At 42.8% G+C, this 27342-nt stretch overlaps 1 protein-coding gene across 6 annotated transcripts in view; it reads left to right on the top strand.

The window, feature by feature from the left end:
- Positions 1–27342, top strand: part of PPP1R42 (protein phosphatase 1 regulatory subunit 42) — a 75800-nt gene that overhangs the window by 22892 nt on the left and 25566 nt on the right. For 4 of the 6 annotated variants that reach the window (XM_030553224.1, XM_030553227.1, XM_030553222.1 and 1 more), the window contains one exon: positions 1062–1230. In XM_030553224.1, coding sequence (XP_030409084.1) covers positions 1062–1230 — 169 coding nt within the window. Of the gene's footprint in view, positions 1–1061; positions 1231–2025; positions 2096–4591; positions 5029–27342 lie in introns of those variants that run through there. The other 2 variants (XM_030553226.1, XM_030553225.1) reach the window with 2 other exon arrangements.

Below are 27342 nucleotides of genomic sequence, written 5' to 3'. Positions count from 1 at the left end.
GAATCCACTTCTACTTGTTTTTTACCAAGGCTCCTATCATTAGCGTAGGGCAATTAAATTATTTCTTCTCTTTATGTCTTTTGGTTCCTTGATTTTAATTTTGTTCTCAACATCTCAATTTTGTGCTGAGTGCTCATATCCTCCCTCTTTTTATCCTCCCCTTTTTTTTTATTAGTTTAACACCCTCTTGATGACTGTAGCCAACCTGTCCCAGAGAAGATTGGTCTTGGTTCTAGTGAAGTGGATGGCTCCATTGGAAGCCATCCAAACTATACAGCTCCCTCTCCCTGTAGAAGGTGGACCAATGTTCCACAAAGCCAAATCCCATCTGCACCACTTTTCTAGCCAGTGTTTCACTTTCAGAATCTTCTGCCTTGTGCCTTCCTTTGCTTGTGGGACAGGAATGATCTCAGAGAATATCACTTGGACATTCTTCAGCACACTTCCAAGTTCCCTGCGATATCTGCGAGACGTTTGGATAAAACTATTCTGCTTCATGTCGTATCCTAAACTGCTATGCAAAGTTGCAATATGCTGTTAAGCAGATGCTGTTTTCCATCCTAGTGGTGGTGGCCACATTTCAGTGGCGGGCAAAGTAACTGTTTTGACAGGCAAGCAAAATATTATTAGTGTTTTTCATTGTCATTAATGTTAAATACAGAAGATTAGATTTTGTGCTTGCACTGACAATTTTGCAAACTTCAGTATTTACAGTTCTAATAAATATTGTTATTAGCCAAGGCTAAAACACCATGCCAAAAGATCGCTTTTATGTTTCCAAAAAATGTTTCCAAAAAATATTGCTTTTATGTTGCTCTTAATTATTTTGTTACATAACCTGAATGTGTTTGTGGTATTTTCCATAGAGAATGCTTTCCATATGCTGTTTTCCATTTTCAGTAGTTATAAAGTTTGTGGTACCTTACTTATCTTTAAAGCTTTACTTTATTATTTGTACATAAAAAAATATTGCAACTTGCAAGCCATATAATAGCTAGCAAAATGAAATCATACTTTGACTTGAAATATGACATTAATGCTTCATTCTTTATATCCTTCAGATGACTTTGGAACAGGCCATCCCATTGTTCCTGTTTATTACAATCCTTCTGGAAAAGGAAAACCAAAATTTGTTGTTTTATCTGAGCTACATAGGTCTCCACGTAACAGAGAAGAACCTCTGCAAAGACCCCGGGAAGGAAGTAATGTTAATGTTAGCAAAAGAATCAGGTATGTTCCTAAAAGATCCTGGGTCCAGTTCTGCTATGTACACTTGTATGGCTCTCACTGAAGTAGTTGGAACTAAGGGTATGACTACACTATGAAATTAGGTCGAATTTATAGAAGTTGATTTTTAGAAAGCGATTTCATACAGTTAATTGTGTGTGTCCCCACTAAGCGCATTAAGTCAGCGGAGTGCATCCACAGTACCATGGATAGTGTCGGCTTTCAGAGTGTTGCACTGTGGGTAGCTATCCCACAGTTCCTGCAGCCTCTGCTGCCCATTGGAATTCTGGGTTGAGCTCCCAATGCCTGATGAGGCAAAAACATTGTCGTGGATGGTTTTGGGTACATGTCGTCAGTCGCCCCTCCCTCCATGAAAGCAATGGCAGACAATCGTTTCGCACCTTTTTTCTGTGCGGGCGCCATACTGCTTTCAGCAGACGGTGCAGCAGTACGACTGCTAACTGTCATCATCGAACAACCACTTCTGCTGCCACTCTGCTCTCCTGCTCTGGCCGCAGATGTGCAATTGGTCAGAAAAACTGGTCTTCCAACTACTGCTTCCGCTGCCACTCTGCTCTCCTGGTGGTCTCGCAGGTCCTCTATATGACCGTCGTCATCCACTGCTTCCACTGCAACTCTGCTCTTCTGCTCTTGTCTTGCCATACCATGGCAAGAGTGCAGCCCGCTCAGCTCAGCTAACAGACACCACTGCTCTTGTGTCCTAGCAGCAGACGATGTAGTAGTCTGCAAAACTGGTCTTCTAACCACCACTTCCACTGCCACTCTGCTCTCCTGCAGATACCATACCATGGCAAACTGGAGCCCACTCAAATCACTGCAGCAGTTATGAGCATTGTAAACACTTCGCATATTATCTTGCAGTATGTGCAGAACCAGAACCTGCAAAAGCAGGCGAGGAGTCGACGGCACCGCAGTGACGAGAGTGATGAGGAGATGGACACAGACTTCTCTCAGTACAGGCCTTGGCAATTTGGACATCCTGGTGGCAATTGGGCAGGCTAATGCCATAGAACACCGATTCTGGGCCCGGAAAACAAGCACAGACTGGTGGGACTGCATAGTGTTGCAGGTCTGGGATGATTCCCAGTGGCTGCAAAACTTTCGCATGCGTAAGGGCACTTTCATGGAACTTTGTGACTTGCTTTCCCCTACCCTGAAACGCCATAATACCAAGATGAGAGCAGCCCTTACAGTTCTCAAGCAAGTGGTGATAGCCGTCTGGGAGTTTGCAATATCAGACAGCTACTGGTCAGTTGGGAATCAATTTGGAGTGGGCAAATCTATGGTGGGGGCTGCGGTGATCCAAGTAGTCAACGCAATCACTGAGCTGCTGCAATCAAGGGTAGTGACTCTGGGAAATGTGCTGGTCATAGTGGATGGCTTTGCTGCAATGGGATTCCCTAACTGTGGTGGGACGATAGACGGAATGCATATCCCTATCTTGGGACCAGACCACCTTGGCAGCCAGTACATAAACCAAAAGGGGTACTTTTCAGTGGTGCTGCAAGCACTGGTGGATCACAAGGGAAGTTTCACCAACATCAATGTGGGATGGCTGGGAGAGGTACATGATGCTCACATCTTCAGGAACTCTGGTCTGTCTGAACAGCTGCAGCGAGGAACTTACTTTCCAGACTAGAAAATAACTGTTCGGATGCTGAAATGCCTATGGTTATCCTGTAGCAGCCTACCCCTTAATGCCATGGCTCATGAAGCCATACACAGGCACCCTGGACAGTAGTCAGGAGCTGTTCAACTATAGGCTTAGCAAGAGCAGAATGGTGGTAGAATTTGCATTTGGACGTATAAAAGCGCACTGGCGCAGTTTACTGACTTGCTTAGACCTCAGCGAAACCAATATTTCCATTGTTATTGCTGCTTGCTGTGTGCTCCACAATATCTGTGAGAGTAAGGGGGAGACATGTATGGAAGGGTGGGAGGTTGAGGCAAATCACCTGGCCGCTGATTACACACATCCAGACACCAGGATGGTTAGAAGAACACAGCAGGGCGTGCTGCGCATCAGAGAAGCTTTGAAAACAAGGTTCATGACTGGCCAGGCTATGGTGTGACAGTTCTGTTTGTTTCTCCTTGATGAAAACCCACCCCCTTGGTTCATTCTATTTCCCTGTAGCCAACCACCCTTCCCCCTTCGATCACCACTTGCAGAGGCAAAAAGTCGTCGTTTCAAATTCATGCATTTTTTATTAATTCATCACATAAATAGGGGCATAACTGCCAAGGTAGCGTGGTTGGGGTGGGGGACGAGGGAAGGACAAGGCCACACTGCACTTCAAAACTTATTGAATGCCAGCCTTCTGTTGCTTGGGCAGTCCTCTGGGTTGGAGCGGTTGGGTGCCTGGAGCCCCCCCACCCCTGCTTTCTTGGGCGTCTGGGTGAAGAGGCTATGGAACTTGGGGTGAAGGGCGGTTGGTTACACAGGGGCTGCAGCAGTGGTCTGTGCTCCTGCTGCCTTTCCTGCAGCTCAACTATGTGCTGGAGCATATCAGTTTGATCCTCCAGTAGCCTCACCCTTTCATCCTGACTCCTCTCCTCTTGTTCCTGCCACCTCTCCTCTTGCTCCTGCCACCTGTCCTCTCGTGCATCCCTCCTGTCCTCACTTTCATTTTGTGCTTTCCTGGACTCTGACATTGTCTGCCTCTACACATTTTGCTGAGCTCTTTCAGTGCGGGAGGACTGCATGAGCTCAGAGAACATTTCATTGTGAATGTTGTTTTTTCGCCTTCTTATCTGCTCTAACCTCTGGGACGGAGATGATAGGGGGAGTGTTGAAACATTTGCAGCTGCAGGAGGAAAAACAAAGGGAGAGTAGTATTTAAAAAGACACATTTTTTAGAGAACAATGGGTAGACTCTTTCACAGTGAACCAAGCTGTTAACATTACATAACACACATGCTTTCGGTACAAGGTCGCATTTTGCCTCTTATATTGAGGGCCTGCCAGTTTGGTGTGAGAGATCATACACACAGGGCCGGGCAACAGAATTTGGCTTGCAGGCAGCCATGGTAAACCACAGTCTTTTGCCTTCTTTAACCTTCATAACATATTTGAATGGTTTCAAAGAGCAGCACCCTCATTTCCCATACCAAGCACCCGTTGGGTTGGCCATTTAAAAGGAGGGGCTGTGGTTTTTGGGTTAATGTGCAGCACAAACCCAACTAAAGCCCCCCTCACACCCAATTCTCTGGGATAATTGCTTCACCCCTCCCCCCACCACGTGGCTAATAGTGGGGATGATTTCTTTTCAGCCACAGGCACACAGCCCAGCAGGAACGGCCACCTCTGAAGGTCCCCTTAATAAAATTCCTCTGTTTCAACCAGGTGACCATGAATGATACCACTTTCCTGAGGATAATACAGAGAGATAAAGAACGGATGTTGCTTGACTGCAAGCTATACTGGCCGAGAATGCATCCCAAGTCTTCAGGGCAAATAAATCGTTAAACAGACTTGCTTTTAAACCATGTATTATATTTACAAAGGTACACTCACCAGAAGTGCCTTCTCTGCCTTCAAGGTCCGGGAGCCCACCTTGCGAGGGTTGGGAGGGTATTGTCTCCAGGATGATAAACAGTTCCTGGCTGTCGGGGAGAACGGTTTCTCTGCTTGCCAGCTGTGCGTTACCCTCCTCCTCGTCATCATCATCATTGTCCTCATTCCCAAAATCCTCATCCCTGTTGCATGAGACTCTCCTCTTGCAGGAGTCCACGGAACAGGGGTGGGGTAGTGCTGTGGGCACCCACTAGAATTGCATGCAGCTCATCATAGAAGCGGCATGTTTGGAGATCTGACCTAGAGCGGCCGTTTGCCTCTTTGGTTTTTGGTAGGCTTGCCTGAGCTCCTTAAGTTTCACTCGGCACTGCTGTGGGTCCCTGTTATAGCCTCTGTCCTTCATACCCTTGGAGATTTTTTCAAATATTTTGGCATTTCGTCTTTTGGAACGGAGTTCTGATAGCACGGATTCATCTCCCCATACAGTGATCAGATCCAGTACCTCCCGTTCAGTCCATGCTGGAGCTCTTTTGCAATTCTGGGACTTCATGGTAACCTCTGCTGATGAGCTCTGCACGGTCAACTGCACTGATCAGCTTGCATTGCTGGCCAAACAGGAAATGAAATTCAGAAGTTCATGGAGCGTTTCCTGTTTACCTTGCCAGTGCATCTGAGTTGAGAGTACTGTCCAGAGCGGTCACAATGGAGCACTGTGGAATAGCTCCTGGAGGCTAATACCATCGAATTGCATCCACACTACCCCAAATTCAACCCAGCCATGTCAGTTTCAGCACTGATCCCCTCATTGGGGAGGAGTACAGAAATCGATTTTAAGAGCCTCTTAAGTCAATAAAAATGGCTTCAGCATTTATAATATATAATATATAAAAAAGTTTTTTTTAATTTATAAAGGGGGTCGCACTCAGAGGCTTGCTATATGAAAGGGGTCACCAGTACAAATTTTGAGAATCACTGTTTTAGACTGCGCACTGAGTCCCACTGTGTAGATAGAAAGATTAACCTAAATAATTTTTCATTGTCATTAATGTTAAATACAGAAGATTAGATTTTGTACTTACACTGACAGTTTTGCAAACTTCAGTATTTACAGTTCTAATAAATATTGTTATTAGCCAAGGCTAAAAAATTAACTTAAATAATCTATACAGACGCCCCTGGAACCCCATAAGATTGGCTCCCTAATCCATGAACTATTGGAACTCATTTACAAAACTTTCCTTAAACATTTCATTAATATATTGTCTCATACTATAGAATTAGAATTTATAATCTCTATTCCATTACAAGATATCTTTGAGATATAATGTATCTTAATTAAAACTACCTTTAGATAGTTTTTCCTCTAAAAGCATTTTATAAAAAAAAATCCAATTTTTTTTATTTTATTTTTTTAAATCATTGATTTTTGTCCACCCTGTCCCAGACCCTTTGAGTCTGGTCTGCAGAGGTAGCCAGTTGAACCTCCAGAGTCTGATTGAGCCTTTCCACTACCCCATCAGACATGAATATGCTGGGGTTGTATGAGTTTTGTGGAGCCAGAGAATCTCAGAAACCCTATTGGAACACTTTGAATTCAAAGTTTCTCCCTTGAGCTGTGTCCAGGACCCAAAATCTGGTGAAGAATTCATTCATAAGAACCTCTGCTGCTGTCACAGTATCTTGATTCTTTATTGCATAAACTTCAGACCATTTTGTGAAGTAGTACATAGTTATATTGATAGCCAGACTCTGTTTCAGGCAGGGGCCCAAGCACATTGACAGCAGTATGCTCTTTTGTGCCCCCACAAGATACTGGACCAATCCCATGACAAAAATCTTTGGCCAGAAATAGAAAGAATGTGTTTGCAACAAAACAGTATGGTGTGGCGTCGACTTGCGTTCAATGGAGGAATGAACGAGGACAAGCCGGACAAAGGTGACAAGATACTGCTGCACAGGAGTTGTCCCTGACATAGGGGGACTCTTCTTTGCCACACAAATATCATATTTCTTGCATCAGTTTTCTACATCCTGTCTGCATTTCATCCAATAGAAATTTTCTCTTAGCTTGACTGGTTTTTACAACCTCAAAATGTCCAGCAGTTTTAAAATCATGACATATCAGAATCTTCTTTTTCAATGTATCTGGTGCAATGAGCTAGTACCTGTACCCATTGCCCATTTTTTCCCCATCTCCTGTACAATATTCCATCTTCAAACTCCAAGCTTTCTTACTGTGACCAGAAAGCTTTTTCTGTGGTCTGTGGAGATACTACATTCCAGTGTGGCTATCTTTGCCAAATGATTTTCCAATCAAACACTATCCTGATGTCAGTATCCTCTCTTTGGGAATCATTTAACTGCTTAGAAGTCCATTCCTGCAATTCTGCATACACTGTTCCAATGGATGAACCAGGAACATTTGTACTGCAAATTATAAGAGGAGAGGAGACAGACATCTCTTCCTGAGCACACTCGTTCCCTTGAGCAACAAATTCCTTGTTATCCTGCTTTGAGCAGAGTTTGCAGTTAGCCTCTCAACAAGGCCACCCAGACAAGGGTGAGTATTACCATGCTTGTTCCCAGGTTTGTGTGTAATTCTGAGATCATAACTAACATTTTTCCAACCACATGGCAAGTTGTCCCTTAGGATTCCTGAATCTAAAGAGTAATTACAGGGATACATGGTCTGTCTTGACCACAGATTTTCTTCCATACAAATAGTGATGAAAATGTTCTTTAGATTTAAGCACAGTCAGTAGTTCCTTTTGGGTGGTGCTATACATTCTCTCCAGAGAACTTAAACTTTTGCTGTAATAAGCCACCACCCTCTCAAGTCCTTTATGTTCTCATGTCTTTACTGTCCCTCAAACGGTAAGCACTAGCATCTGTATCCAATATGAATGGGGGGGGTTGAAACATGGATAGGCTGAAACAGATACAGTCTACTCTGAAAATGTGAAATCACACTCTGCTACCCACTGAAATTGTTTTCCTTTTTCACCCAACTTATGCTATGGTTTTGAAATATTGGCAAATCCACAAATAAACCTTTTATAATAGGAATCCTATAAAACTTTGCACATCTATGAGTGTCTGGACATTTGACCAACTTTGTACTGTCTCAATTTTCTTTTTTTCAGTGGAAATTCCCTGCTCAGAGATTGTGTTCCCAAGGAAAATTACCTTTTTTTTTTTTTTTAAACAACTCCTTTATTTGGATTCATTCTGACAGCCTTAAGCTTATCACAGACAATTTGTAAATGTATCAATTCCTGCTCAAAGATTTTAGTATGCACCAGAGAGGTGCATGCCATGCAATATGCTCTCCATTACCTTCTTAAATATGGCTGGTGCATTACACAGGCCAAAAAACGTCACTTTAAATTGCCAGAGATCTTTTTCTTTCTGTGAAAGCACTTTTTTCCCTGTTGTTTGGATCCATTTCCACTTGTCAGTACCCACTTTTAAGAGCCAATATGGAAAACCAGACTGAACCTGCTGCAGCATCCAGACTATCATCTATTTATAGTAAAGTGATAATTTAGTATTCTATAGTCCACCTAGAAACTGGTGCTGCCATCTTTTTTTTTAACTGGAATTGTGAGTGAGGCCCAAGGACTAGTTGAAAGCTCAGTCATTCCTTCCTTATAGATTTCCTTAATGGCCTGTAAAGCCTCTTCCCTCTTTGCAACTTGTAAATGGTCTGGTGGCTGTTTAATCCCATAAATATGAATGCACAGAGGCAGCTCTTGAAGAGTGGTAAGGCACCCCTCTTCTTGTAGACCTTAAGCCAAAGCTGAGCACAGTTACATAGCAACCTGTATAGAACTCCACTGCTGCAGAAGGCACAGGCATCTCAAAGTGACCCAGCATTTTTTAGACCATCTAGGATTTTTTCCTGTGACTAAATTGGTTTCTGAATCCAGTAATTCATTCCTTTTAGCCTTGTTATTTAATAATAGAGGACTCTAAAAATGGGGAAACTTTACATTAGGTGAGTTGAATATTAACAGAATGATGACATTTTTCATTGTAAAACAGTCATTGTTTGACCCAGCTAGTTTATCAGATACTTTTCCAAATGAATATTTCAATTTTTGTACAGTTTGGCTTATAAATTATTGTATGATGCTGTACTGCTTAGAAGAGTTTCCAAACATAATATCAAGTAAGTCAAAATATCGTCTCTTAAAATTTTTTCATCAAGTGACCTTGTCATAACATTTTTCCCAGATCTGGACCTTAGCCTCCAAAATATGGGTGTTAGCATGAAAACCTCCAAGTTTAGTTACCAGCTTGGACCTGGTAAAGCTGCCATCAGCCAGGAATCTATACAGTGCCTGGTGCACTGTGGTCTCCCCAAAACCTTCCCTGGGGGACTCCGAGACTCGGATTCCTTGAGTCTCACAACAAAGGGGAATAAACCATTTCCCTTCCCCCTCCTCCTCTCCAGGTGTTCCCTCCCTGGGTTCCTGGAGAGATATACAGAAGCAAGCTCCGTGAATCTAAACAGAGGGACTCCACCCTCCCTGTTTCCAGTCCTGGAAAACAAAAGTACCGAGATAGCTAATCTCCCTTTCCCCTTACCCAGAGGGTATGCAAAGTCAGGCTTAGTAAATCTAACACAAAGAGATTTTCCCCCGACTTCTTCCTCCCACCAATTCCCTGGTGAGCTGCAGACTCAATTCCCTGGAGTCCCCACTAAAGAAAAACTCCAACAGGTCTTAAAAAGAAAGCTTTATAAAAGAAAGAAAAATTCATAAAAATGGTCTCTCTGTATTAAGGTGACAAATACAGGGTCATTTGCTTAAAAGAAAAAAATGAATAAACAGCCTTATCCAAAATGAATACAATTTAACACAGTCCAGCAACTACACACATGTAAATACAAAAGAAAACAATATAAACCTTATTGTCTTACTATCTTTGTACTTACAACTTGGAAACAGAAGATTAGAAAGCCAGGAGATAGAAAAATCACTCTCTGAGCCGAGAGGGTCAGACACAAGACAAAGAACAAAGAACTCACACACAAACTTCCCTCCACCCAGATTTGAAAAAGTCTTGTTTCCTGATTGGTCCTCTGGTCAGGTGTTTCAGGTTACTGGTGTTACCCCTTTACAGGTAAAAGAACATTAACCCTTAGCTATCTGTTTATGACAGACCTGTCTTTTAAAGCCTTAGACCAGTGGTCCTCAACCTTTTTGTGGCCAGTAACACATTCTTGTTTTCAGAAGAGTGTGGCAGGCGCCAACAATTTTTCAAGGCTTATTTTGTATTTGTACATTAAATAATACAAACATCATCATATTTAATATTACATAATATATGAAACCAGAGAGGAGAGAGAAGCCGGAGAGAAGCCGCAAAGACAGAGTACACCGGTGCCCGCAGCCCCGGAGTACTCTGTCCCCAGCAGGCGGGGGCCGCGGCTTCTCTCCCCTGCTGGGCACTAGGCGGGTCCTGCGCCTGCCTGGGACTGAGAACACTAGCCTGCAGCCCCGGAGTTCTCTGTCCCAGACAGGCCTGGGGCCGCATCTTCTCTCCGGCTTAAGCTGTGGCCCCGTGCCTGCCTGGGACTGAAAACACCAGTGCCTGCAGCCTACAGCCCTGGAGTTCTCTGTCCCCGGCAGGTGCAGGACTGCGGCTTCTCTCCAGTTTAAGCCACGGCCCCGCACCTGCCAGGGACTGAGAACACCGGCGCCTGCAGCCCCAGAGTTCTCTGTCCCCGGCAGGCGTGGGACCTCAACTTCTCTCCAGCTTAAGCTGCGGCCCCATACCTGCCAGGGACTGAGAACACTGGCGCCTGCAGCCCCGGAGTTCTCTGTCCCTGTCAGGCGTGTGGCCGCAGCTTCTCTCCCCTGCTGGGCACTAGGCAGGCCCCACAACCGCTGGGAATGGAGAACACTGCGCCCACAGCCTGAGTTCTCTGTTCCTGGCAGGCACGGGGCCGCGGCTTCTCTCCCCTGCTAGGCACTAGGCAGGCGCACATAAATGCCCTGGCGGGCGCCATGGCACCCACAGGCACCGCGTTGGGGACCACTGCCTTAGACAGTTTAGGGTGTGAGGATAAGGAGAAGAGAACAAAGTGGCAATGTTGCTAATTTACAATCTGAAAACAATTGTTCCTTATAAAGACTATCCTTTACATGTTCAGATGGTGGAATACACTTTTTAAAAAGATGAATGAGGCTCCTTTATAGTTTCTCAGCAGCAGTTAGCAATTGAAAATTTTCCATCAGATCCATAGTCAGGCTTCTCTCTAAACAGCAGGCTCTTTCCTTAATTAATTAACTTCTAAAATATAAAGTCTTGGTGATATGTCTCGGAAGTGTGAGGAGTTTGCTCTTTCTCTGTTAGAATGGCTGATGGTAAACAATGTGCTGCAATTGGAATCCTGCAACTGCAGGCTCCTGCCTCTTGGCTCTCTGCTCTCACAGTTCACTTAATGGCTTTGTTTTCACATCTGTCAATGAACCAGCACATATATTCACTTGAGTATAAAGCTCATTGAAAGGGCAATATGTTGTTTAAAAACAAAGATTAGTGTTGCCCTAAAACAAAGTAGTAAAGTTAATCAGCCAAGGGTTTTGTCCAATAGCATAATTTGCTTATGTTCAACTTTTACACTATATGTCAAGCATGATGCTGATAACTTAGCCTCTGACATGAGACATGAATGATACAAGAGACAAAAAGTGCTATTTTAACTCATTCCAAATTAGTAGCCCTAAAATATTGTATAGAATGTAGGGCCTAATGACTTTTCTTGTTCACAGAATAGATGTTTATTCTTGAGTTTCTTTAGTCAGTTGATGTTGCAAAGAAAACAATTCTAAGTTAGGCTGGTCCACCACATTCTCATGGCTCCAGTGACATAGTGACATGGCTATGATACTTAAGGCTGTGAGTCTGTCATGAAATTCACAAATTCCTTGACTTTTCAGGACCTCTGTCACTTTTGCAGCGGTAGGTATGTCTGGTCTGGGGGGCTTCCTGAGCAGCTTGGGCAGCCCCTGGGCCAGCCAAACCAGCCATTGCTGGGGCAGTCTCAGGCCACCGTGCCTCCCCCTCCAACAGCAGCAGGGGTCTCAGGCTGCTGTGCCCCCCCCTCCCCACAGCAGCAGGGGCCCAGGCAGCATGCCCCTGCTCTTTCCCGAGCACCTGTGGTGCCCCTGGGCTCCACACCCCCCCAGCAGAGCACCCACAGCACCCCCAGGCCACCCTTGCCCCAGAGCCCCCAAGGTATATAGTCTGGGGTATATAGTACAAGTCATGGACACATCCGGGCTGTGAATTTTTGTTTACTGCCTGTGACCTGTCCATGACTTTTACTAAAATTACCTGTGACTGAAACATAGCCTCAATGATACTATCATCATTTATTCTGAATTCTTGCTATAGCACAGACATGTTAGTATATATACAACTATCTTTGTACGAACACCATTAGCTGACTTTATAAATTATGCAGCTATAGGTGCCTGTATATCTGAAAACAAGATTAAACCTTGGACTGGATTAGGCTTGTTTTCTGTTGTGTTAATACTAGGGCTCATCAGGAATTTTGTGACTCAACTTTTTTTGTAGGAAAATATTGATTCAACAACTCCAAAACTTTTCAGAGGAGAGTCTGTTTTATTGAAACCTTTGTCAGGAAAGTTTCTTAGATACAGGATGGAATTTCAAAATGAGAGCAATTCCTCCTCCCCAGAATAGCCAACAGGCCAGTCTTTAGGTTACTCATCCGTGATGTAGTAGACACAGGTTCAAGTCTCTGCTCCTTCTGATTCTGAAATCTCTCTGTCTCTGGTTGGAGCTGTTCCACTACGTATAAATAATTATGGTAAATATTAATTGGGTGAGCAAGAGAGACTGACTCTATCTATAGTCTAGTAGATTAAGGCATTCACCTGGGATTTGGGAAACTCCGGTTCAAGTCCCTGCTCTGACTCAGGCAGAGCAAGTGTCCAAACTACTGGCCATTGTAGGGCAATGATGTCTTTCATTTTTCATGAAAACTTTCAAAAGATCTCAAGTTTGTTCCAATGTAGAACAAAAACAGATTTCAAAACCTTGCAAATGTTTTCTGGCCAGCCCTGGTTAATATCAGCCAAAGTCTAACTGGTGATTGCAGAATGCAGTAATCTTTTCAAACAAAGAAAATGGAATTAAACAGTTCAACATTCTCATTTAAACACTAATAAACTGTTTAGGATTATTTTTGTTCTTGTTTATAGATGACCTGGACAAGTTTCAGTCATCTGCTTAGAAAACACACCTTTAAGCAGTGTGATCCTAAAATAATTAAGTTCCACGTAAGTACCAGTACTTGCCTTCATCAGTAAGACACTCGTGAACTGGCTTAATATTTTTTTATTATTATTTGCCAGTAACTACTAGATCATTGAAAAGTGCAGAAAACAGTCTTTTTTTTTTCACTTGATACAGCAGTCTGTCATGCTCTGCTGAGCTAATTAAAACCAAGTGACACATGGGAAAACTTCAGAAATTTTCCTTCTTACTAGGAGATGTTTATATTTTTTAATCATGTGGAATGAAGAGTGGAAACAAATACAAATTAATACATTTATTTTTTGCTCCTGTGCATAAAACTATATATGACTACAAAATGCCTCAGATTTTTTTCATTGGGGATAAAAGGGTTTAGTTATGCAAATTGTAATCTGAATTTCCTAAACAAAATTGCGTATTTTCCAAAATACCACTAGTTTACATCATGAAATACAATTCTGTTTTAAAGAACAGATTGGTCTTGAGTTGCAGAAGATCAAATGGGCATCTTCAAATACTTTCACGGTATTTTATGGGGATAAGGTAGAAAAAGTCAGATTCTGCTCTCATTTACCTAAGTGCAAACCCATTGATTTTGCAGGGTTTCTACTAGAGTAGCTAAAGGCAGAATATGTCTAAAGACTAAACTCTTTATGGAAAAAAATTATTTTAAAACAATGTGCAGATGAATTATTAATTAGAAGCAAAAGTTTCTATTGGGAATGCTGACTACCTTACTTGTAGTGACCACTGTTGTAAGTGCAGTTCCAGAATAAATATAAAGTTCAACAATAAATGCTTAGCAATAGTCTGTAAAGACAAGATTAGAATTGCAGCTATATTATCTATTCCTCTTGTAGGTATTATTTAAAGACTATTTGTATTGCGCTGACAGATGTGGTACGACATATCTACTCAGCTGTACTTTTGAAAGAGTTTCATATTAACTCATAGCATTTTTTTTTTAGACTATGGCATAATAAGTTTATTTTATGTTTTCATTTGCATTTGGACACACACAAATTAAGTGAATCATCTATAGTAAATGTAACTATATTAGTAGGGAAAAAAATCCAGCATATCAGTAATCCCGCCCCCCCACTCATGACAGTGATTTTGTGACTCTTATACACTTAAAATTTAATCAGTACTTTTAAGTAGAAATTATATTGGTTATTATAAGAACATATGTTAAAAATGAAAACCAGCTGTCAAGTGGAAATACTCCTTGAATGTAAGGGTTGATAGTGAAATTGTATTTAGTTAGACTGGTTTGCTAAAGATAATGAATAGGCATTTTATATGTTAGAATGTTTTATATGTTAGAATGTGCAGCTGTGAAACAACTTCAGTTTATGAAAATTCCCAATAATTTAGCAAATCGCAGTGAAATCCTGGCCCTATTGAAGTCAATACAAAGACTCCGATAGACTTCAGTGGGGGCAGAACTTCATCTTCAGTACTCTACTGGAGTGAAATATCAATATCTGCTTTATTGGTAAATGGAAATTAAAACCATTTATTTAAGTGATGTCTTTGGAGCAGTCTATAGGTCTTTGTGATTCATATAAAGAGGGTTGTAATGAACTTCAGTCAGACCATCTATAGTTGGTATTTTCAACAGTTAGTACTGTAAACAAGACTTTTATTAATCCAAGTGATGGTGGAGCTCTGGCAGACATGCTCAAAAAAGATGGCATCACTGCCTTACTATATGCACTACTATAATAATAATTTGGTCTTACATAGTTCCTTCCAAATGAGTATCTCAGAGCACTTTACAAATATTATTGAAGTAAGACTTCTCTCTGAAAGCTAGGTCTGTATATCCTCAGTGTGGCATCATTGTCTATTTGTAGCTGTAGGAAGCAGAATCAAAGCTGATTGGATGGCTGATGAGGGACTAGCTCCCACCTTCTAGATACCTCCTCAGTTTTGTTCTGCCTTCTGTTGCTGTTGGCTGAGTGGAAGAATCCAGTGCAAAAGAAAGAATTCAAAAATAAATAAGAAAAGAAAAACCTGAAGAGGTGGTTTGTCTCCTGCCTGGAATTACCATAGCAACACTACCCACCCCACCACTCAAGTAACAGGCTAAGAGGATGGCAGAGAAAGGTTCAAAAACAGAAGACCAAGGTTATATTCATCCTGCTCTGTCTCCATGCCACAGTGTGCAGAAGGAGAGGTTTGTGTTTCATTCACTGCAGCTGCCTCATTCATCAGGTTAGAAAGGTTTTGCTTTGGTTGCCTTACTCAAACTCAGGAGCCTGGTTCCCACCAGCAAGGAGTCTCAGAGCCAGATTTAGGAGCAAGCAACCCAGGCTGGAATGCTGGACTTGGGGGGTATCAAGCTTAGGATGCTGTTATTGTTGTTAGTGTCAAAAAGGAATATAGAATGTTTGAAGTAAAACATTTCAGGTATTCCATCTGTGGATTGATTTTTCACTAACCTCCTAAAATGTTCTAGACATTTGTAGACTCTCATGGAACCTTCTAGTCTTTCTGAGAACTACATTTTCCTCCAGCCTTCTAGAATGTTGTCAGCCAGGCCCTTGCGGGTATATAAAGGGCGGGGCATCACCAGTCAGTCAGTGAGATATAAGAACAAATTGAAGTGAAGTGAGAGCCCAGCTGCAATATTGTGAACCTTGTTTTATTGTGTAATTGTGAAAGTGTACTTGTATTTTAAGCAGGGCTTTGGCGCTGTGCTACGGCTCTGCTCCAGCTCCAGGCAAAAACCTGCAGCTCCAGCACCAGGCTCCGCTCCAAAGCCCTGATTTTAAGACATGAAGAGTGTAAGTAGTGACTAATAAAGTACATATTTAATGAGACACTAGAGATATCTATCAAACCCTTATCTACTCAAGAATATAAAAGAAATACTGTTATTTCTTTTGCCATGCTTAACATGTAATGTTTGATGACTTTCTAAGACTGTGGAACATAAACTTTTGCTGTCCCTCATACTATCTGCTTTCCCCCATAGAAAATAAAAGATGCCCCTGAAGAAGCCCTTAGGAGCTTAGTATAGGAAGTAAAAAGCTCAATTGCAATCTAGTTTGCAGCAAGGGGCAAATTTGATGAGAAAATATCTCAAACAGAACAACATAGCACAGGCTTTAGGCAGTAGCAATAGTCCCAGTGCAGAAGAAAATGAGTAAAGCGTAAATGATGGCAGACCTATTACTAAGGAATTAGTAGAGTTACCTAAGGATAAGGAATGGAGGAGAGTGAAGATAAAGAAAAATGTGTTTCACACAAAAAGGAGAGTAATGATCAAGAAAAATCTGGTTTATATGAAAAGGAGAGAAACGATAAAAGAAGAATCAGCGTTGCACGATGGCAGAAACAGCAGTGAAAAAGATTGCACACAACAAATCAATACATCAGATCCTGCTTTTTATGGCCAGTGATCCTAAAGTCTGCCTGTATTGATTGTACAATTTTGAACGAGCCAGGCAAAAGCCAGGATATGATGTTTCCAGTAAATTAGCAGAAATGACACTTCTCAAAGTCACTTTGCGAAAGAGTGCTCAAGAATGGTGAGAAACTATATCAGTGTTGACCGTTTTACTCAAAATCAACTTACAGAGTGTTCTGTTTTTGTTGCAAAATATTTAACAAGAATGTCAAATCATTGTGTGTGCTTTCTGCATACAATTACTGGCATAAGTTAGCTGAAGCTCTAAAGCAACATGAAAAGTCACCCGGCCATTTTACGGCCTACTCCAAATGGATGGAGGTCGAGTCCAGGCTCAAGCTGAATAAATACAGAAAACCAGCACATTATTAATGTAGAAACTCTGCATTGGAGGAATGTGCTTGATCGTCTGATCTCAATTACCTTCTTCCTTGCAAAGAATAATTCGGCTTTCCAGGGCTCGTTGGATAAGTTGTTCACTGAACATAACGATAACTTTCTCAGTTTGTTAGAGCTCTTTGGGAAATACAATGATGTTGTGTGTGCATATTTACATGGAGTAGTTTGCAAAGAAGCTATGAGCCATTACTGCAGCAAAACAGTTCAAAATAAATTGATTGACCTTATGGCAAGGAAGGTGCTTGATAACATATTGACGCAGCTCAGCAAAGCAAAGTCTTATGCCATTATAATGGACTGCACTCCCGACATTAGGCACAGTGAAAAGATGTAATTTACACTAAGATTTGTTGATGACGAGGATGGATGTATCCATGTAAAGGAATACCTTATCTGTTTCCAATACATGAATGACTCTACTGGAAAGGGCCTAACAAAGCTGTTTATGAATGTTTTGAATGAGAATAAAATAAAGCTTCGGGTCTGCCATGGCCAAGGCACAACAACAGTGCAAACATGAAGGGAAGAAACAGTGGCATCCAAGCAAGGATCCTTGTGCTGAATCCAAGAGCTTTCTTTGTGCCTTGTGGTTTCCATTCCCTCAACCTGGTTGTGTCAGATGCAGTGTCATCTTTAGATTCAGTATCTCTCTTTGGAGTACTGCAAAGAATATAAGTTTTCAGCATCAACTATTAAGTGGAAAATCCTCACAGACAGTGTTACAAATCTGACTGCAAAGCCACTAAGCGACACTCACTGGGAGAGCCCCATTGGCAGCATAGGGCCAGTGAAGTGCCAAGTGACTGAGATTTACAACGCCCTGATGGAATTGGTGTAGTCGAGTAAAGCTGAGACCGGAATGAGAATTTGATGAGAAGGTGCCTTGATTTTGTTGTGGCCTACAGAGACAACAGATTAGAAGATGCCATCATTGCTGCCAAAGAAATGGGAGAAAACTTAGGAGTTGATCCTGTCTTCAAGGAAACTCGTATTCACTGGAAGAAAAGACACTTTGGTTATTAGGGCATAGATGAGATGATGGAAGGCTTGGAAGAAAAATTCAAGAGTGAGGTTTTTTTGCTTGCTTGTTGATACTGCTTGAATGTTCATCAAAGAAGAGTTTGGATAAATGAAGCACTACGAAACTTGGGGGTGGGGGGTTGTATGACCCTAGTAAGCTCCCAGTGGACAAGAAAACAATCTTGAACAATTGTACGGACCTTCAACAGATGCTGACACATGGAGAATGTCCGGGCATCAATGATAAAGACCTTTATGTGGAATTGGACAACACCCTTCACATTTTGCAACACGGGAAGCACTCTCCACGCCAAGTTCTCCAATTCATTCATGATGCAGAACTAAAGGACACTTTTCCTAATGTATGGATAGCTTTGAGGATTCTGCTCATGCTGCCAGTCATAGTCGCGAGTGGTGAGTGCAGTTTTTTGAAGCTCAGCCTCATTAAAACATATCTTTGATCGATGATGGCCGACAAGAAACTGACATTGCTTGCTATTTTATCATTTGAAAATGCCTTTGGAAAGTCTTGGATCTCTCTGATGCTGTGAGGACAAAGGTGAGAAAAATGACTATTTGAACTAAAGGACTAGAGTTAACATTTTAAGGCTGTCACCTACTGTAACACTATTTAATACGGGTCCATCCAATGTGGATGCACAGTTCAGTTTCTTGATGTTAATATATTTCAGTTATTCTTAAAATTAAAATGTTTCTATAAGCTTAGAGGAAACAGATTTTTAATCTGCTTATATATGGCATGAATAAATACAGATTTACAGATCCTAGCATGCAAATTTATCATCTTATATGACAAAGATAAATCATGCGTGCAAATCGTGCATCAAAGTCATGAAATTGGCTACAAATACATTAAAAATGGGATATTCAAAGGTTTAATAAATGGAGGGAGGGAAGCGCAGAAGATGCTCCTTGCCTGAGGTGCCTTTTGGTCTAGGGCAGCCTTGGGGAGTCTGACAGCGGAGCTGCAAATATCTTGAAGGATGACAGAAAAATGAAGATAACCTTTTGGCTGCCACAAGTGGTTACATCAAAGGGCAACAGCGCAGTGTGGGAAAGCCATAAGCAGAACCGGCTGAATCTGCCACAGAGCAAGGAGCAGCTAGTGAAACCATTCTGAGCACTCATCCTCCCGCAGTGCAGATTTCATCATCCCTCTGCCTCCCATCCCTCAGTGGGCAATGTTGTCTCCTTTCCATAGCCCCAGGAGAAGCCCAGAATTTTGCACAGAGGAGTAAAGAAGGGAATCCCCCTCTCAGGAAGAATTTTCTTCTTGCGCTAGGGAGCAGCTCTCGGATTTGGCATGAAAAGTGACTTTACCTCAGATCCTGCCATCTTTTTGTGTCTCCTCCTCATAGTTTGGACTGCAAGATTACAGCAAAAGCAACTGGAAAAAGTCTAAGACTGAAAAGGGGAGAGACCAGTCTTCCCACAATGCAAATTCCAATACTAGAAACAGTTCCTGACTATGGGCAGTAAACTTCTGACCTAGTGGGAGATTATTAAAATTAAAAAACCAATGGCCTCTCTCCATATTAGATAGACGGGTCCTGGATATGCATCATAGAATTTTCAAAGATACCAAATCATCGTTTTTGCCCTTCTTGAATACCCTCAAATCCCCAAAAGATTTGAAAAATGCTAAAGGTCATAGATCAGATTTTTCAAATTATCATGATAGAGAGAGATCATGAGGCAGAGGTGTTCTCTGGCTACCGCTCAGTCTTGTTTCTGGTACCCAAGAGTTCCAAGGAGGACAGTGTGGTGCTGGACTTAAAACACCTGAATAAGTTCATGGGGGAAGAGGGAGCAGATTCAGGATGGAGATTTTGAAGTCCATGGTGGCAACAATCTGCCTGGTGCATTACCTTACGTCAATCAGTTTGAAGGAAACCTATCTTTGTGTGCCAGTTCACCAGGTGCGCAGGAAATTTCTGCAATTCACTCAAGGGACCAATCATTTTCAGTACAAAGTCCTGCCTTTTGGACTGTCATCCGCACCTTGAGAATTTACTAAAGTCTTGTTGTTCTGATGGATTTTCTCAGACAGAAAGGGTTACAAGTCTGTTTTTTCCTGGATGACTTTCTAGTGAGAGCCTTATCAAAGGAGCGGTCCACTCAAGCAACTAAACATTGCAACAGCAGGGATTTATAGTAAATTTTGGAAAGCGTCATCTTCAACCACCTCAGCACCTATTTCATCTTGGAGTGTTGATAGACACATAGGCCCACACAATATATCTGCCAGCCAAAAGATGGAATAAGATGAGATCAGCAATTACTCTCCTGAGGAGGTGCCCAGTGATGTTGATAGACATGGGTGTTCTAGGGATGATCGTGTCCTGCATAGGGAGAGTGCCTTGGGCAAGAAAACATATGAGGACTCTCCAGTTCCCTTCTGTTCCTTCCCTGCCATTTTCTGATATTTCCATCTTGAAAAGTGAATGTTCCATCATTTGTGTTGAAATTCCTGGATTGGTGGATGAGTCTAGAGAGATTCCCTGAAGGGATGACCATGGTGGAGCCAGAGAGGTCTGTCATAACAACAGATGCCAGTATGGAAGGATAGGAAGCATTTTCCAAGAAGTGTGTGGGTCCAGAGACATGGTCCTCAGAACAAAAGAAAAGCATAAATTTTCTATGCTCTTACACAACTGACCTCAGCATTGCAGAATGGTTATATTCTGGTGATTATGGGCAGTACATGTATGATGGCATACGTAAGCTATCAGCAGTATGTGTTCAGGGATCTACAAAAGGAAGCAGCATCATTGATGCAGTGAGTGGAGGCCTATCTACGGTCTGTCAGGGTCTTGTGTATCAATGACACCAGCAGTGTGAAGGCTGACTGGCTGAGCAGAAGGAAAATCGATCAGGTGAAATGGAATCTTCACAACAAATGCTTCCAGTTGGTCATCAAAAATTTTGAAGTTCCGATCCTGGATCATTTTGCATTCAAGGCAAACCAGAAGGGTCACCAATACTTTGCAAGCAAAAGGAAGCCAGGAGCCTTAGGCATAGATGCTCTGTCACTCAAGTGGCCAAATGAACTTACTTTATGCTTTCCCCCAGTACCCGTCTGTGACGTTCCGCTGGTGTTATCTGGACCGGTGATCTGCTAGGTCACTCCAATCCTTGACTCTGGGAGCCAGCCTTACCCTGCTGTGAGAATCCCCACTCCTGGGCTGTTCACTCACAGACTCTAGCATGTAAGCTGCTCTCAGCTACGTGAGTGAGCACTTTTGGCCATCCGCTGCTTGGATTGTGTAACCGAATGACACTAGCCAATAACTCCAGTCCCAGACACAACCCTAGGAACCTCTGTCTTGCAGGGTGCAGTTATGCCCGCTGGACTCTGCAAGCTTATGTGAGTTGGTCAGTTTAACAAAGAAATTGACATATACCAGGCTTGTTATCCCAAGGGGAGTCTCTGACATGCTTCAAACCAAACACACTGCTTCAGCTAGAATAAACAAACACATTTATTAACTACAAAAGATAGATTTTAAGTGATTATAAATCAAAGCACAAGAAGTCAGATTTGGTCAAATGAAATAAAAGCAAAATGCATTCTAAGCTGATCTTAACACTTCCAGTGCCTTTACAAACTTAGATGCTTCTCACTAGAGGCTGGCTGGTTGCCCTTCAGCCAGGCTCTCCTCTTTGATCAGTGCTTCAGCCACTTGGTGGTGGTGTCTGTAGATGGAGGTGGAAGAGAGAGAGAGAGCATGGCAAATGTCTCTCTCCCTTTTATCACGTCCTTTCTTCCCTTTTGGCTTTGCCCCCTCACCTTCAGAGTCAGATGAGTATTACTTCATCATAATCCCAAACTGATCAAGGGAAGGGGGGGTGACTCACTCGACAGTCCAACAGATCCTTTGTTGCTGCCTAGGCCAGTGTCCTTTGTTTCTGTGAGGCTGGGCTGAGTTTGTCCCATACATGCCCTAATGAGGTGTGAACTGCCCCCCTGGTCTTGGAGAGTTTTGCTTGGGCTTGTTTTAAGCCATGAGGACACATTTTCAGCCTCATAACTATATACATGAAATTACAATCTATAACATTACTATAACAACAATGCTTAATGCATCATGGACCTTCCAAAAACACACAACATGACAAACTTTGCCTTGGATATCACACAATCATATTATAAGGATGAACATGGAGGTGCAGGGTGTTCCCCTGAGGTACAGAGCATCACACCTCTCCCCTTAGTTTACTGCAAGAGGGTTAGTCACTGACTAGCTCGAAGGCTGTTTGTGTTATAGTTCTCTTGGCACCCAGCTATCAAGGCCATGAGGCCGCATGCCTCAGTTTCCCCATTCACATACAGCAAGCCAGGTTTGTCATGGTTTCTCTGCTGTAATCAGCTTTAAATCTGTTTACAGGTATTAACTGAAAACTAGCGTTACCATAAGGTTTAATATCAGTAACAAAATTCTTATCCCAAAACTTAGCATTATTACCAAAAAAAATTATCACAGATAGGTGTTTACAAGTATCTTTATGTTACCATGCCCTCTGTTCAGATAGTGTAGTTTGAAGTTACTTTGTTCATTACCTATGGTGTCCTTTGACTCTCTTGTGTAACCAGTCACTGGCTTTTCTTTCCCTCCAGTGTTCCCCTCTGTGTGGGCTCTTAAATGTAATCATGTTTCTGGAATTTTGGTATCTCAGAGTCTGGCAAGATAAGGATCGAGGGGTATCCTGCACATTGGCTGGCCCTCTGGGGAGCAGTCTCCCAACCCCAGGGCTGTACATATGCAGAAAATCCAGCTTCCCTTTTGGGGTTGCCCTGTGTTTCCCTCTCCCAACAATGGGTCCTTCCCTGCCCCCTAGAGGGCTGTGATTTGTGCTCTCTGAGCTAGATGTATTTATCCTTTGATCAGATGCACCTTTTGCCAGCAGCGTTTCCATAATTACTCCCTGTCTCTCACCAGCCTGGGGGAAAACACCCCAGTCTCTGTCAGTTGGGTCATCTGTATTCTGGTAAACTACCACCTGGCAATTTCCTGGTCCTAACTCCTCTGTTATCACAGGCATTGTAGCTGCATCTTGATTTAAAGAGACACAGTTACGTTCCAAAAATTTATCAGAAATGTCATCCTGACAAACTGGGAGCTGAATTGGGGTACCCTCCACCATCCCTTTCTCAGTCCCTGAGAAGTCAGCTATGTGAGTGCTCCCCTCCAGGAGGTCAGTTACACAGTTTTGTCTCAAAACCTGGGTCACAGGCTGAGTGCCTGGATGCACCGATGCTGACTCAACCATTCTGTCCTGGGCATCCTCTCCCACGTGACTAGAGAGGAGACATTCCTGTACCCCCACTATTCCTTCCCCAGATTCCTCGTCTGGGCTCCTTCCTAAGACACATTTCTCTGTGCTCCCTAGGAAGGGTTCTGTCCCTTGTTCACCTGCAAAACGCTGCCAGCTAACAACTGGGACAGTTTTCTTAATCACTGACAACAACTCCCCTGCCCCTGCCCCAAACTACAGAGCGTCACACCATCATCATCAGGTAATAGAGGAAATCAGAAAGGAAGAAGCAGAAATTATCTTTGTGACCTCCTATTGTCCCTAGAAGCATTAGTTTTCCAACCCTTCTATAGTCGTGTAGTAGAGCCAGAATGCCCCAGAAGGACAATCCAGCTCCACTATAGCACTGTGCCCTTCCCTCTGTAGTGTAGGGGTAGGGTTAGAAAGCAGCATGGGGACAGGGTTAGAAGGTGAGACTGGCAGGGAGATGCTGCAGTTTAAGACTACACCACTGCTTGTGAACATGTCAGTGGAGCCATCATTGTTCTTCAATCCTGGGCCAGATTTATTATCCAGTGGTCCAGTTCTTCACAAGGATTTAATAAAGTTAAATCTAGAAACTTGGTATTTGAAAGGTTTCTAGAATGAAAGGATGACTCTGCTGGGCTCATTGAAATGCTATTAGCATATAGGAGAAAATCAACAACAAAGCTTACTCAAGTATCTGGTCTAAATTCTAAGTTTGGCATAGACAGAGACATATTTAGCATTAATTACCCAAAGTGTTTCATGTTCTGGAGTTTTTACAAGATGGTTTTGGTATCAGATTGCAGGCTCATACCTTAAAAGTATGTGGTTTTGCATTGTCTGCAATTTTGAATATATCCAGAAAATCTTCCATTTTCCACCAAAGGGACATACAGTATTTGACTATCAAAAATGACCTTTTTGATCACTATCACTTTGGCAAGAAGAGTGTCAGAACTGGGAATTCTGTCAGCTGATCCATCCTGCTGCATCTTTCACAGAGATCAAGTGGTTTGAAGAATGGGTCCCATCTTTATTCTAGTGGGGCACCAGATTTTACTCAGTATGAGTGATGGCGATCTCATGGACTGAGAAAGCAATGAAATCTGTAAAGCTGCAACTTGGACATAGATACACTTACCAAGTTTTACAAGATAGATACTCAGCCTTCAGCCAGTGCAGCCTTTGACAGACAGGTCCTGCATGCTGTAGTGATTCCTTAGAGCAGAGGTCAGCAACCTACGGCACATGTGCCAAAGGTGGCACGCGAGCCCATTTTTGATGGCATGCAGGGCGGGCTTAGCTGCTCAGCCTGCCGCCACTCTGCGGTTCCTGCTGCTGGCCCCTTGCCAGCCGGGGTCCCGCCGCTGGTCCCACTCAGCACTCGCTGCTGGCCTGGGTGAAGAAACCTCAGACTGGCAGTGGGCTGAGACACCGGCTGGCAGGAGCCAGCGGCTGAAACCCCAGAAGGGGGCTGGCGGAGATGCCCAGCCCATCCCTGAAACCCCAGAGCTGGGTGGGCTGACTTGCTCAGCCCGCTGCCGCTTTGGGGTTCCGGCTGCTGGCCTCTTACCAGCCAGGCTCCCCACTGCAGCCCCACTCACCTTGCTTCCAGCGCAGGCCCCCTGCCAGACAGAGTCCAGGCTTCCAACCCTGCTCAACCCTACCAGCCTTCAGCTCCACTCACCTCAGCTGCCAGTTGGGGGTTCCAGCCGCTGACCTCCTGCCAGCCAGTTATCAACTTATAACTCAGAAGCTTCTATCTAAATATGTGCCATCAGACACTGGAAAACTCAGCAAGGAAAAGCAAGGGCAAGGATCAGACTAAACTAGTAAGATCTGCATTTTAATTTAATTTTAAACAGAGCTGCTGAAACATTTTGAAAACCTTGCTTACTTTACATATAACAGTAGTTTGGTTATATATTATAGACTTATAAAGAGACCTTCTAAAAAAACGTCAAAATGTATTACCGGAACACAGAGCCTTAAATTAGAGTGTATACATGAGGACTCGGCACACCACTGCTGGAAGGTTGCTGACCCCTGCCTTAGAGTAAGGGAATCCTTCTTCTGTGACATTATGGTGTACCCTCCCTCATAGGCACCAACTTTTCAAACTATCGGAGGACGCTCGACCCCCAACTCTGCCCCAGTCCCTGCCCCCAACTCCACTTCTACTTAAGGCACCCCACCTCTTCCCACCCCTGCTCCATCCCCTCCCCACTTCTTCCTGCCCAGTTCTGTCCCCTCCCCTGAGCGTGCCACATCCCCGCTCCTCCCTCTGCCAGCCTCCCTGAATGCCACAAAACAACTGTGGGGGAGGTGCAAGGAGGGAAGAGGAGGAACTGATCTGTGGGGCCGCCGGTAGGCAGGAGACACTGGGGGGGGCGGTTGAGAGCTGATGTGGAAGGTCCCGGTATGTGCCCCGCACCCACCATTTTTTCCCCATGGGTGCTCCAGCACCTATGCCCTCCCTTGGAATTTTGTCACTGCTGAGAAAATCCCACACTGAGAATCTGTGGACCTACGTCTGAGAGAGAGTGGCAGAATTTGTGGTTGCTTACCTGAAAATGTTCCTTTCTTCAAAGGCATAGGTCCACAGATGCAGCCCTCTCTGAAAAAGTGAGATCTGTTTAACTTACGCTTAAAATTCTCAGCAGTAGTTAAATGTTTCTTGTTCATGATCTTCTGATGTTGAGTATTATTTTTGCAAGGTGCTGATGCAGGACAAGAGATTCATTTTTTGTCTCACAGCCCAGAAGGGCTAGTTTTGGAAGCATCTCAAAACTGAGAGGGTTTCTGGAATTTGGGAGCTCCAAGTAGCAACCACAGATTCTCCTATTGCAGCACCTCACTCATGTATCTGCCCTCTCACTCTTTTAAGAAAACTACAGTATCTCATCCAAACAATAGTTTTGTGCCAAGATTCCTACTAACCTTGTAAATACATAGACCATTCCATTTTGGGTGCTATGCATAGGCAGATTGAATTTAATACTTAATCACTGACTTGAGGCAAATCCTGATCACCTTACTCACATTCAACTGAAGCTAATGAGTCATGTGAATAAGATGAGGATTTGTCCACATTTTAAAAATAAAATGTTTAATAAAAGAATATAAACAAGTAAAAGATAAACCAGAAGAATGTACCTACTCAGAACTATGCTGAGGAATGATATAGTCAGAAGTCCACATGTATTCCATTATTAGACCCAAGGGCTTGGGTCACGGGCGAGTCATCCCCATGCAGAAAGTGAGCATGCTGAACAAATATATTTATGGTTTAATTGAAATTCAGTATCAGATCAAACTCAATCAGTGAACATTAATGCTGTTTTATGTGTTTGTCAGTGTAAATTATTCTGACAGATGTTTCCTCTCTTTTCATACATTCTAGGTCATGTTTGACCCTTCATATCTTAAAAATAGCTATTAAATATCTTTTTTAAACTACATATAAGATCCATTGAGGATTCTGCATAGCTTGAACAATGAAAAAGCTAATTATTGCTTGATTACTTAAATATGTCACTGAAAGAGCAATGAACATTAAATGAATAATCTGTCTTTTTTGTTAATGTAAAAATAATAACAATTTTGCATTGGTTACAATGTTAGTTTTAAGTACGCATAAAGAAATGTGGGTATTGGGGGATGTAATTCAAAGAAAATAAATCATTTAATATTTTAAAGATTCCTATTACCTCCCAATGGGATACAGCACTATTAATTTTCCCTGAGTAAAGAAGTTGTTGAAATTCTGATGCTGTAAAATTAAACTGTAAATATCAGTTTCAGCCCACATTTTCTTGCTAGTAGAATCAATACTTTATAGTTTGCTATTCAGAAGGTGTGCAGAAAGTCCTGTTTTGCCTATGTAATATGTGTTTATATAAGTGGGAATAATGGCAATATCTTTAAGTGATGTAACTATCAGGAAATGCATGGTGAAAACCCTAGTGTCTGCCCTTGCACCTATGCAAAATCAGCTCTCCTAGCAACCAGCCATTTCCTGGATGCCTAGTTCAAGAGCTGGAAGTATTTAGGGTGATCTGTTTTACTTCCACATTCCCTCAGCTAGTAGTCACATGCTCCTTGTCAGACTCAATTGCATACCTGCAAATGCCTTTGAATT

This window comes from Gopherus evgoodei, chromosome 2 (assembly GCF_007399415.2).
Source record: "Gopherus evgoodei ecotype Sinaloan lineage chromosome 2, rGopEvg1_v1.p, whole genome shotgun sequence".
In the NCBI taxonomy this organism is placed as follows: Eukaryota; Metazoa; Chordata; order Testudines; family Testudinidae; genus Gopherus; species Gopherus evgoodei.
Note: the sequence above shows the minus strand (reverse complement) of the source record. Positions and strands in the feature narration are given on the sequence as shown.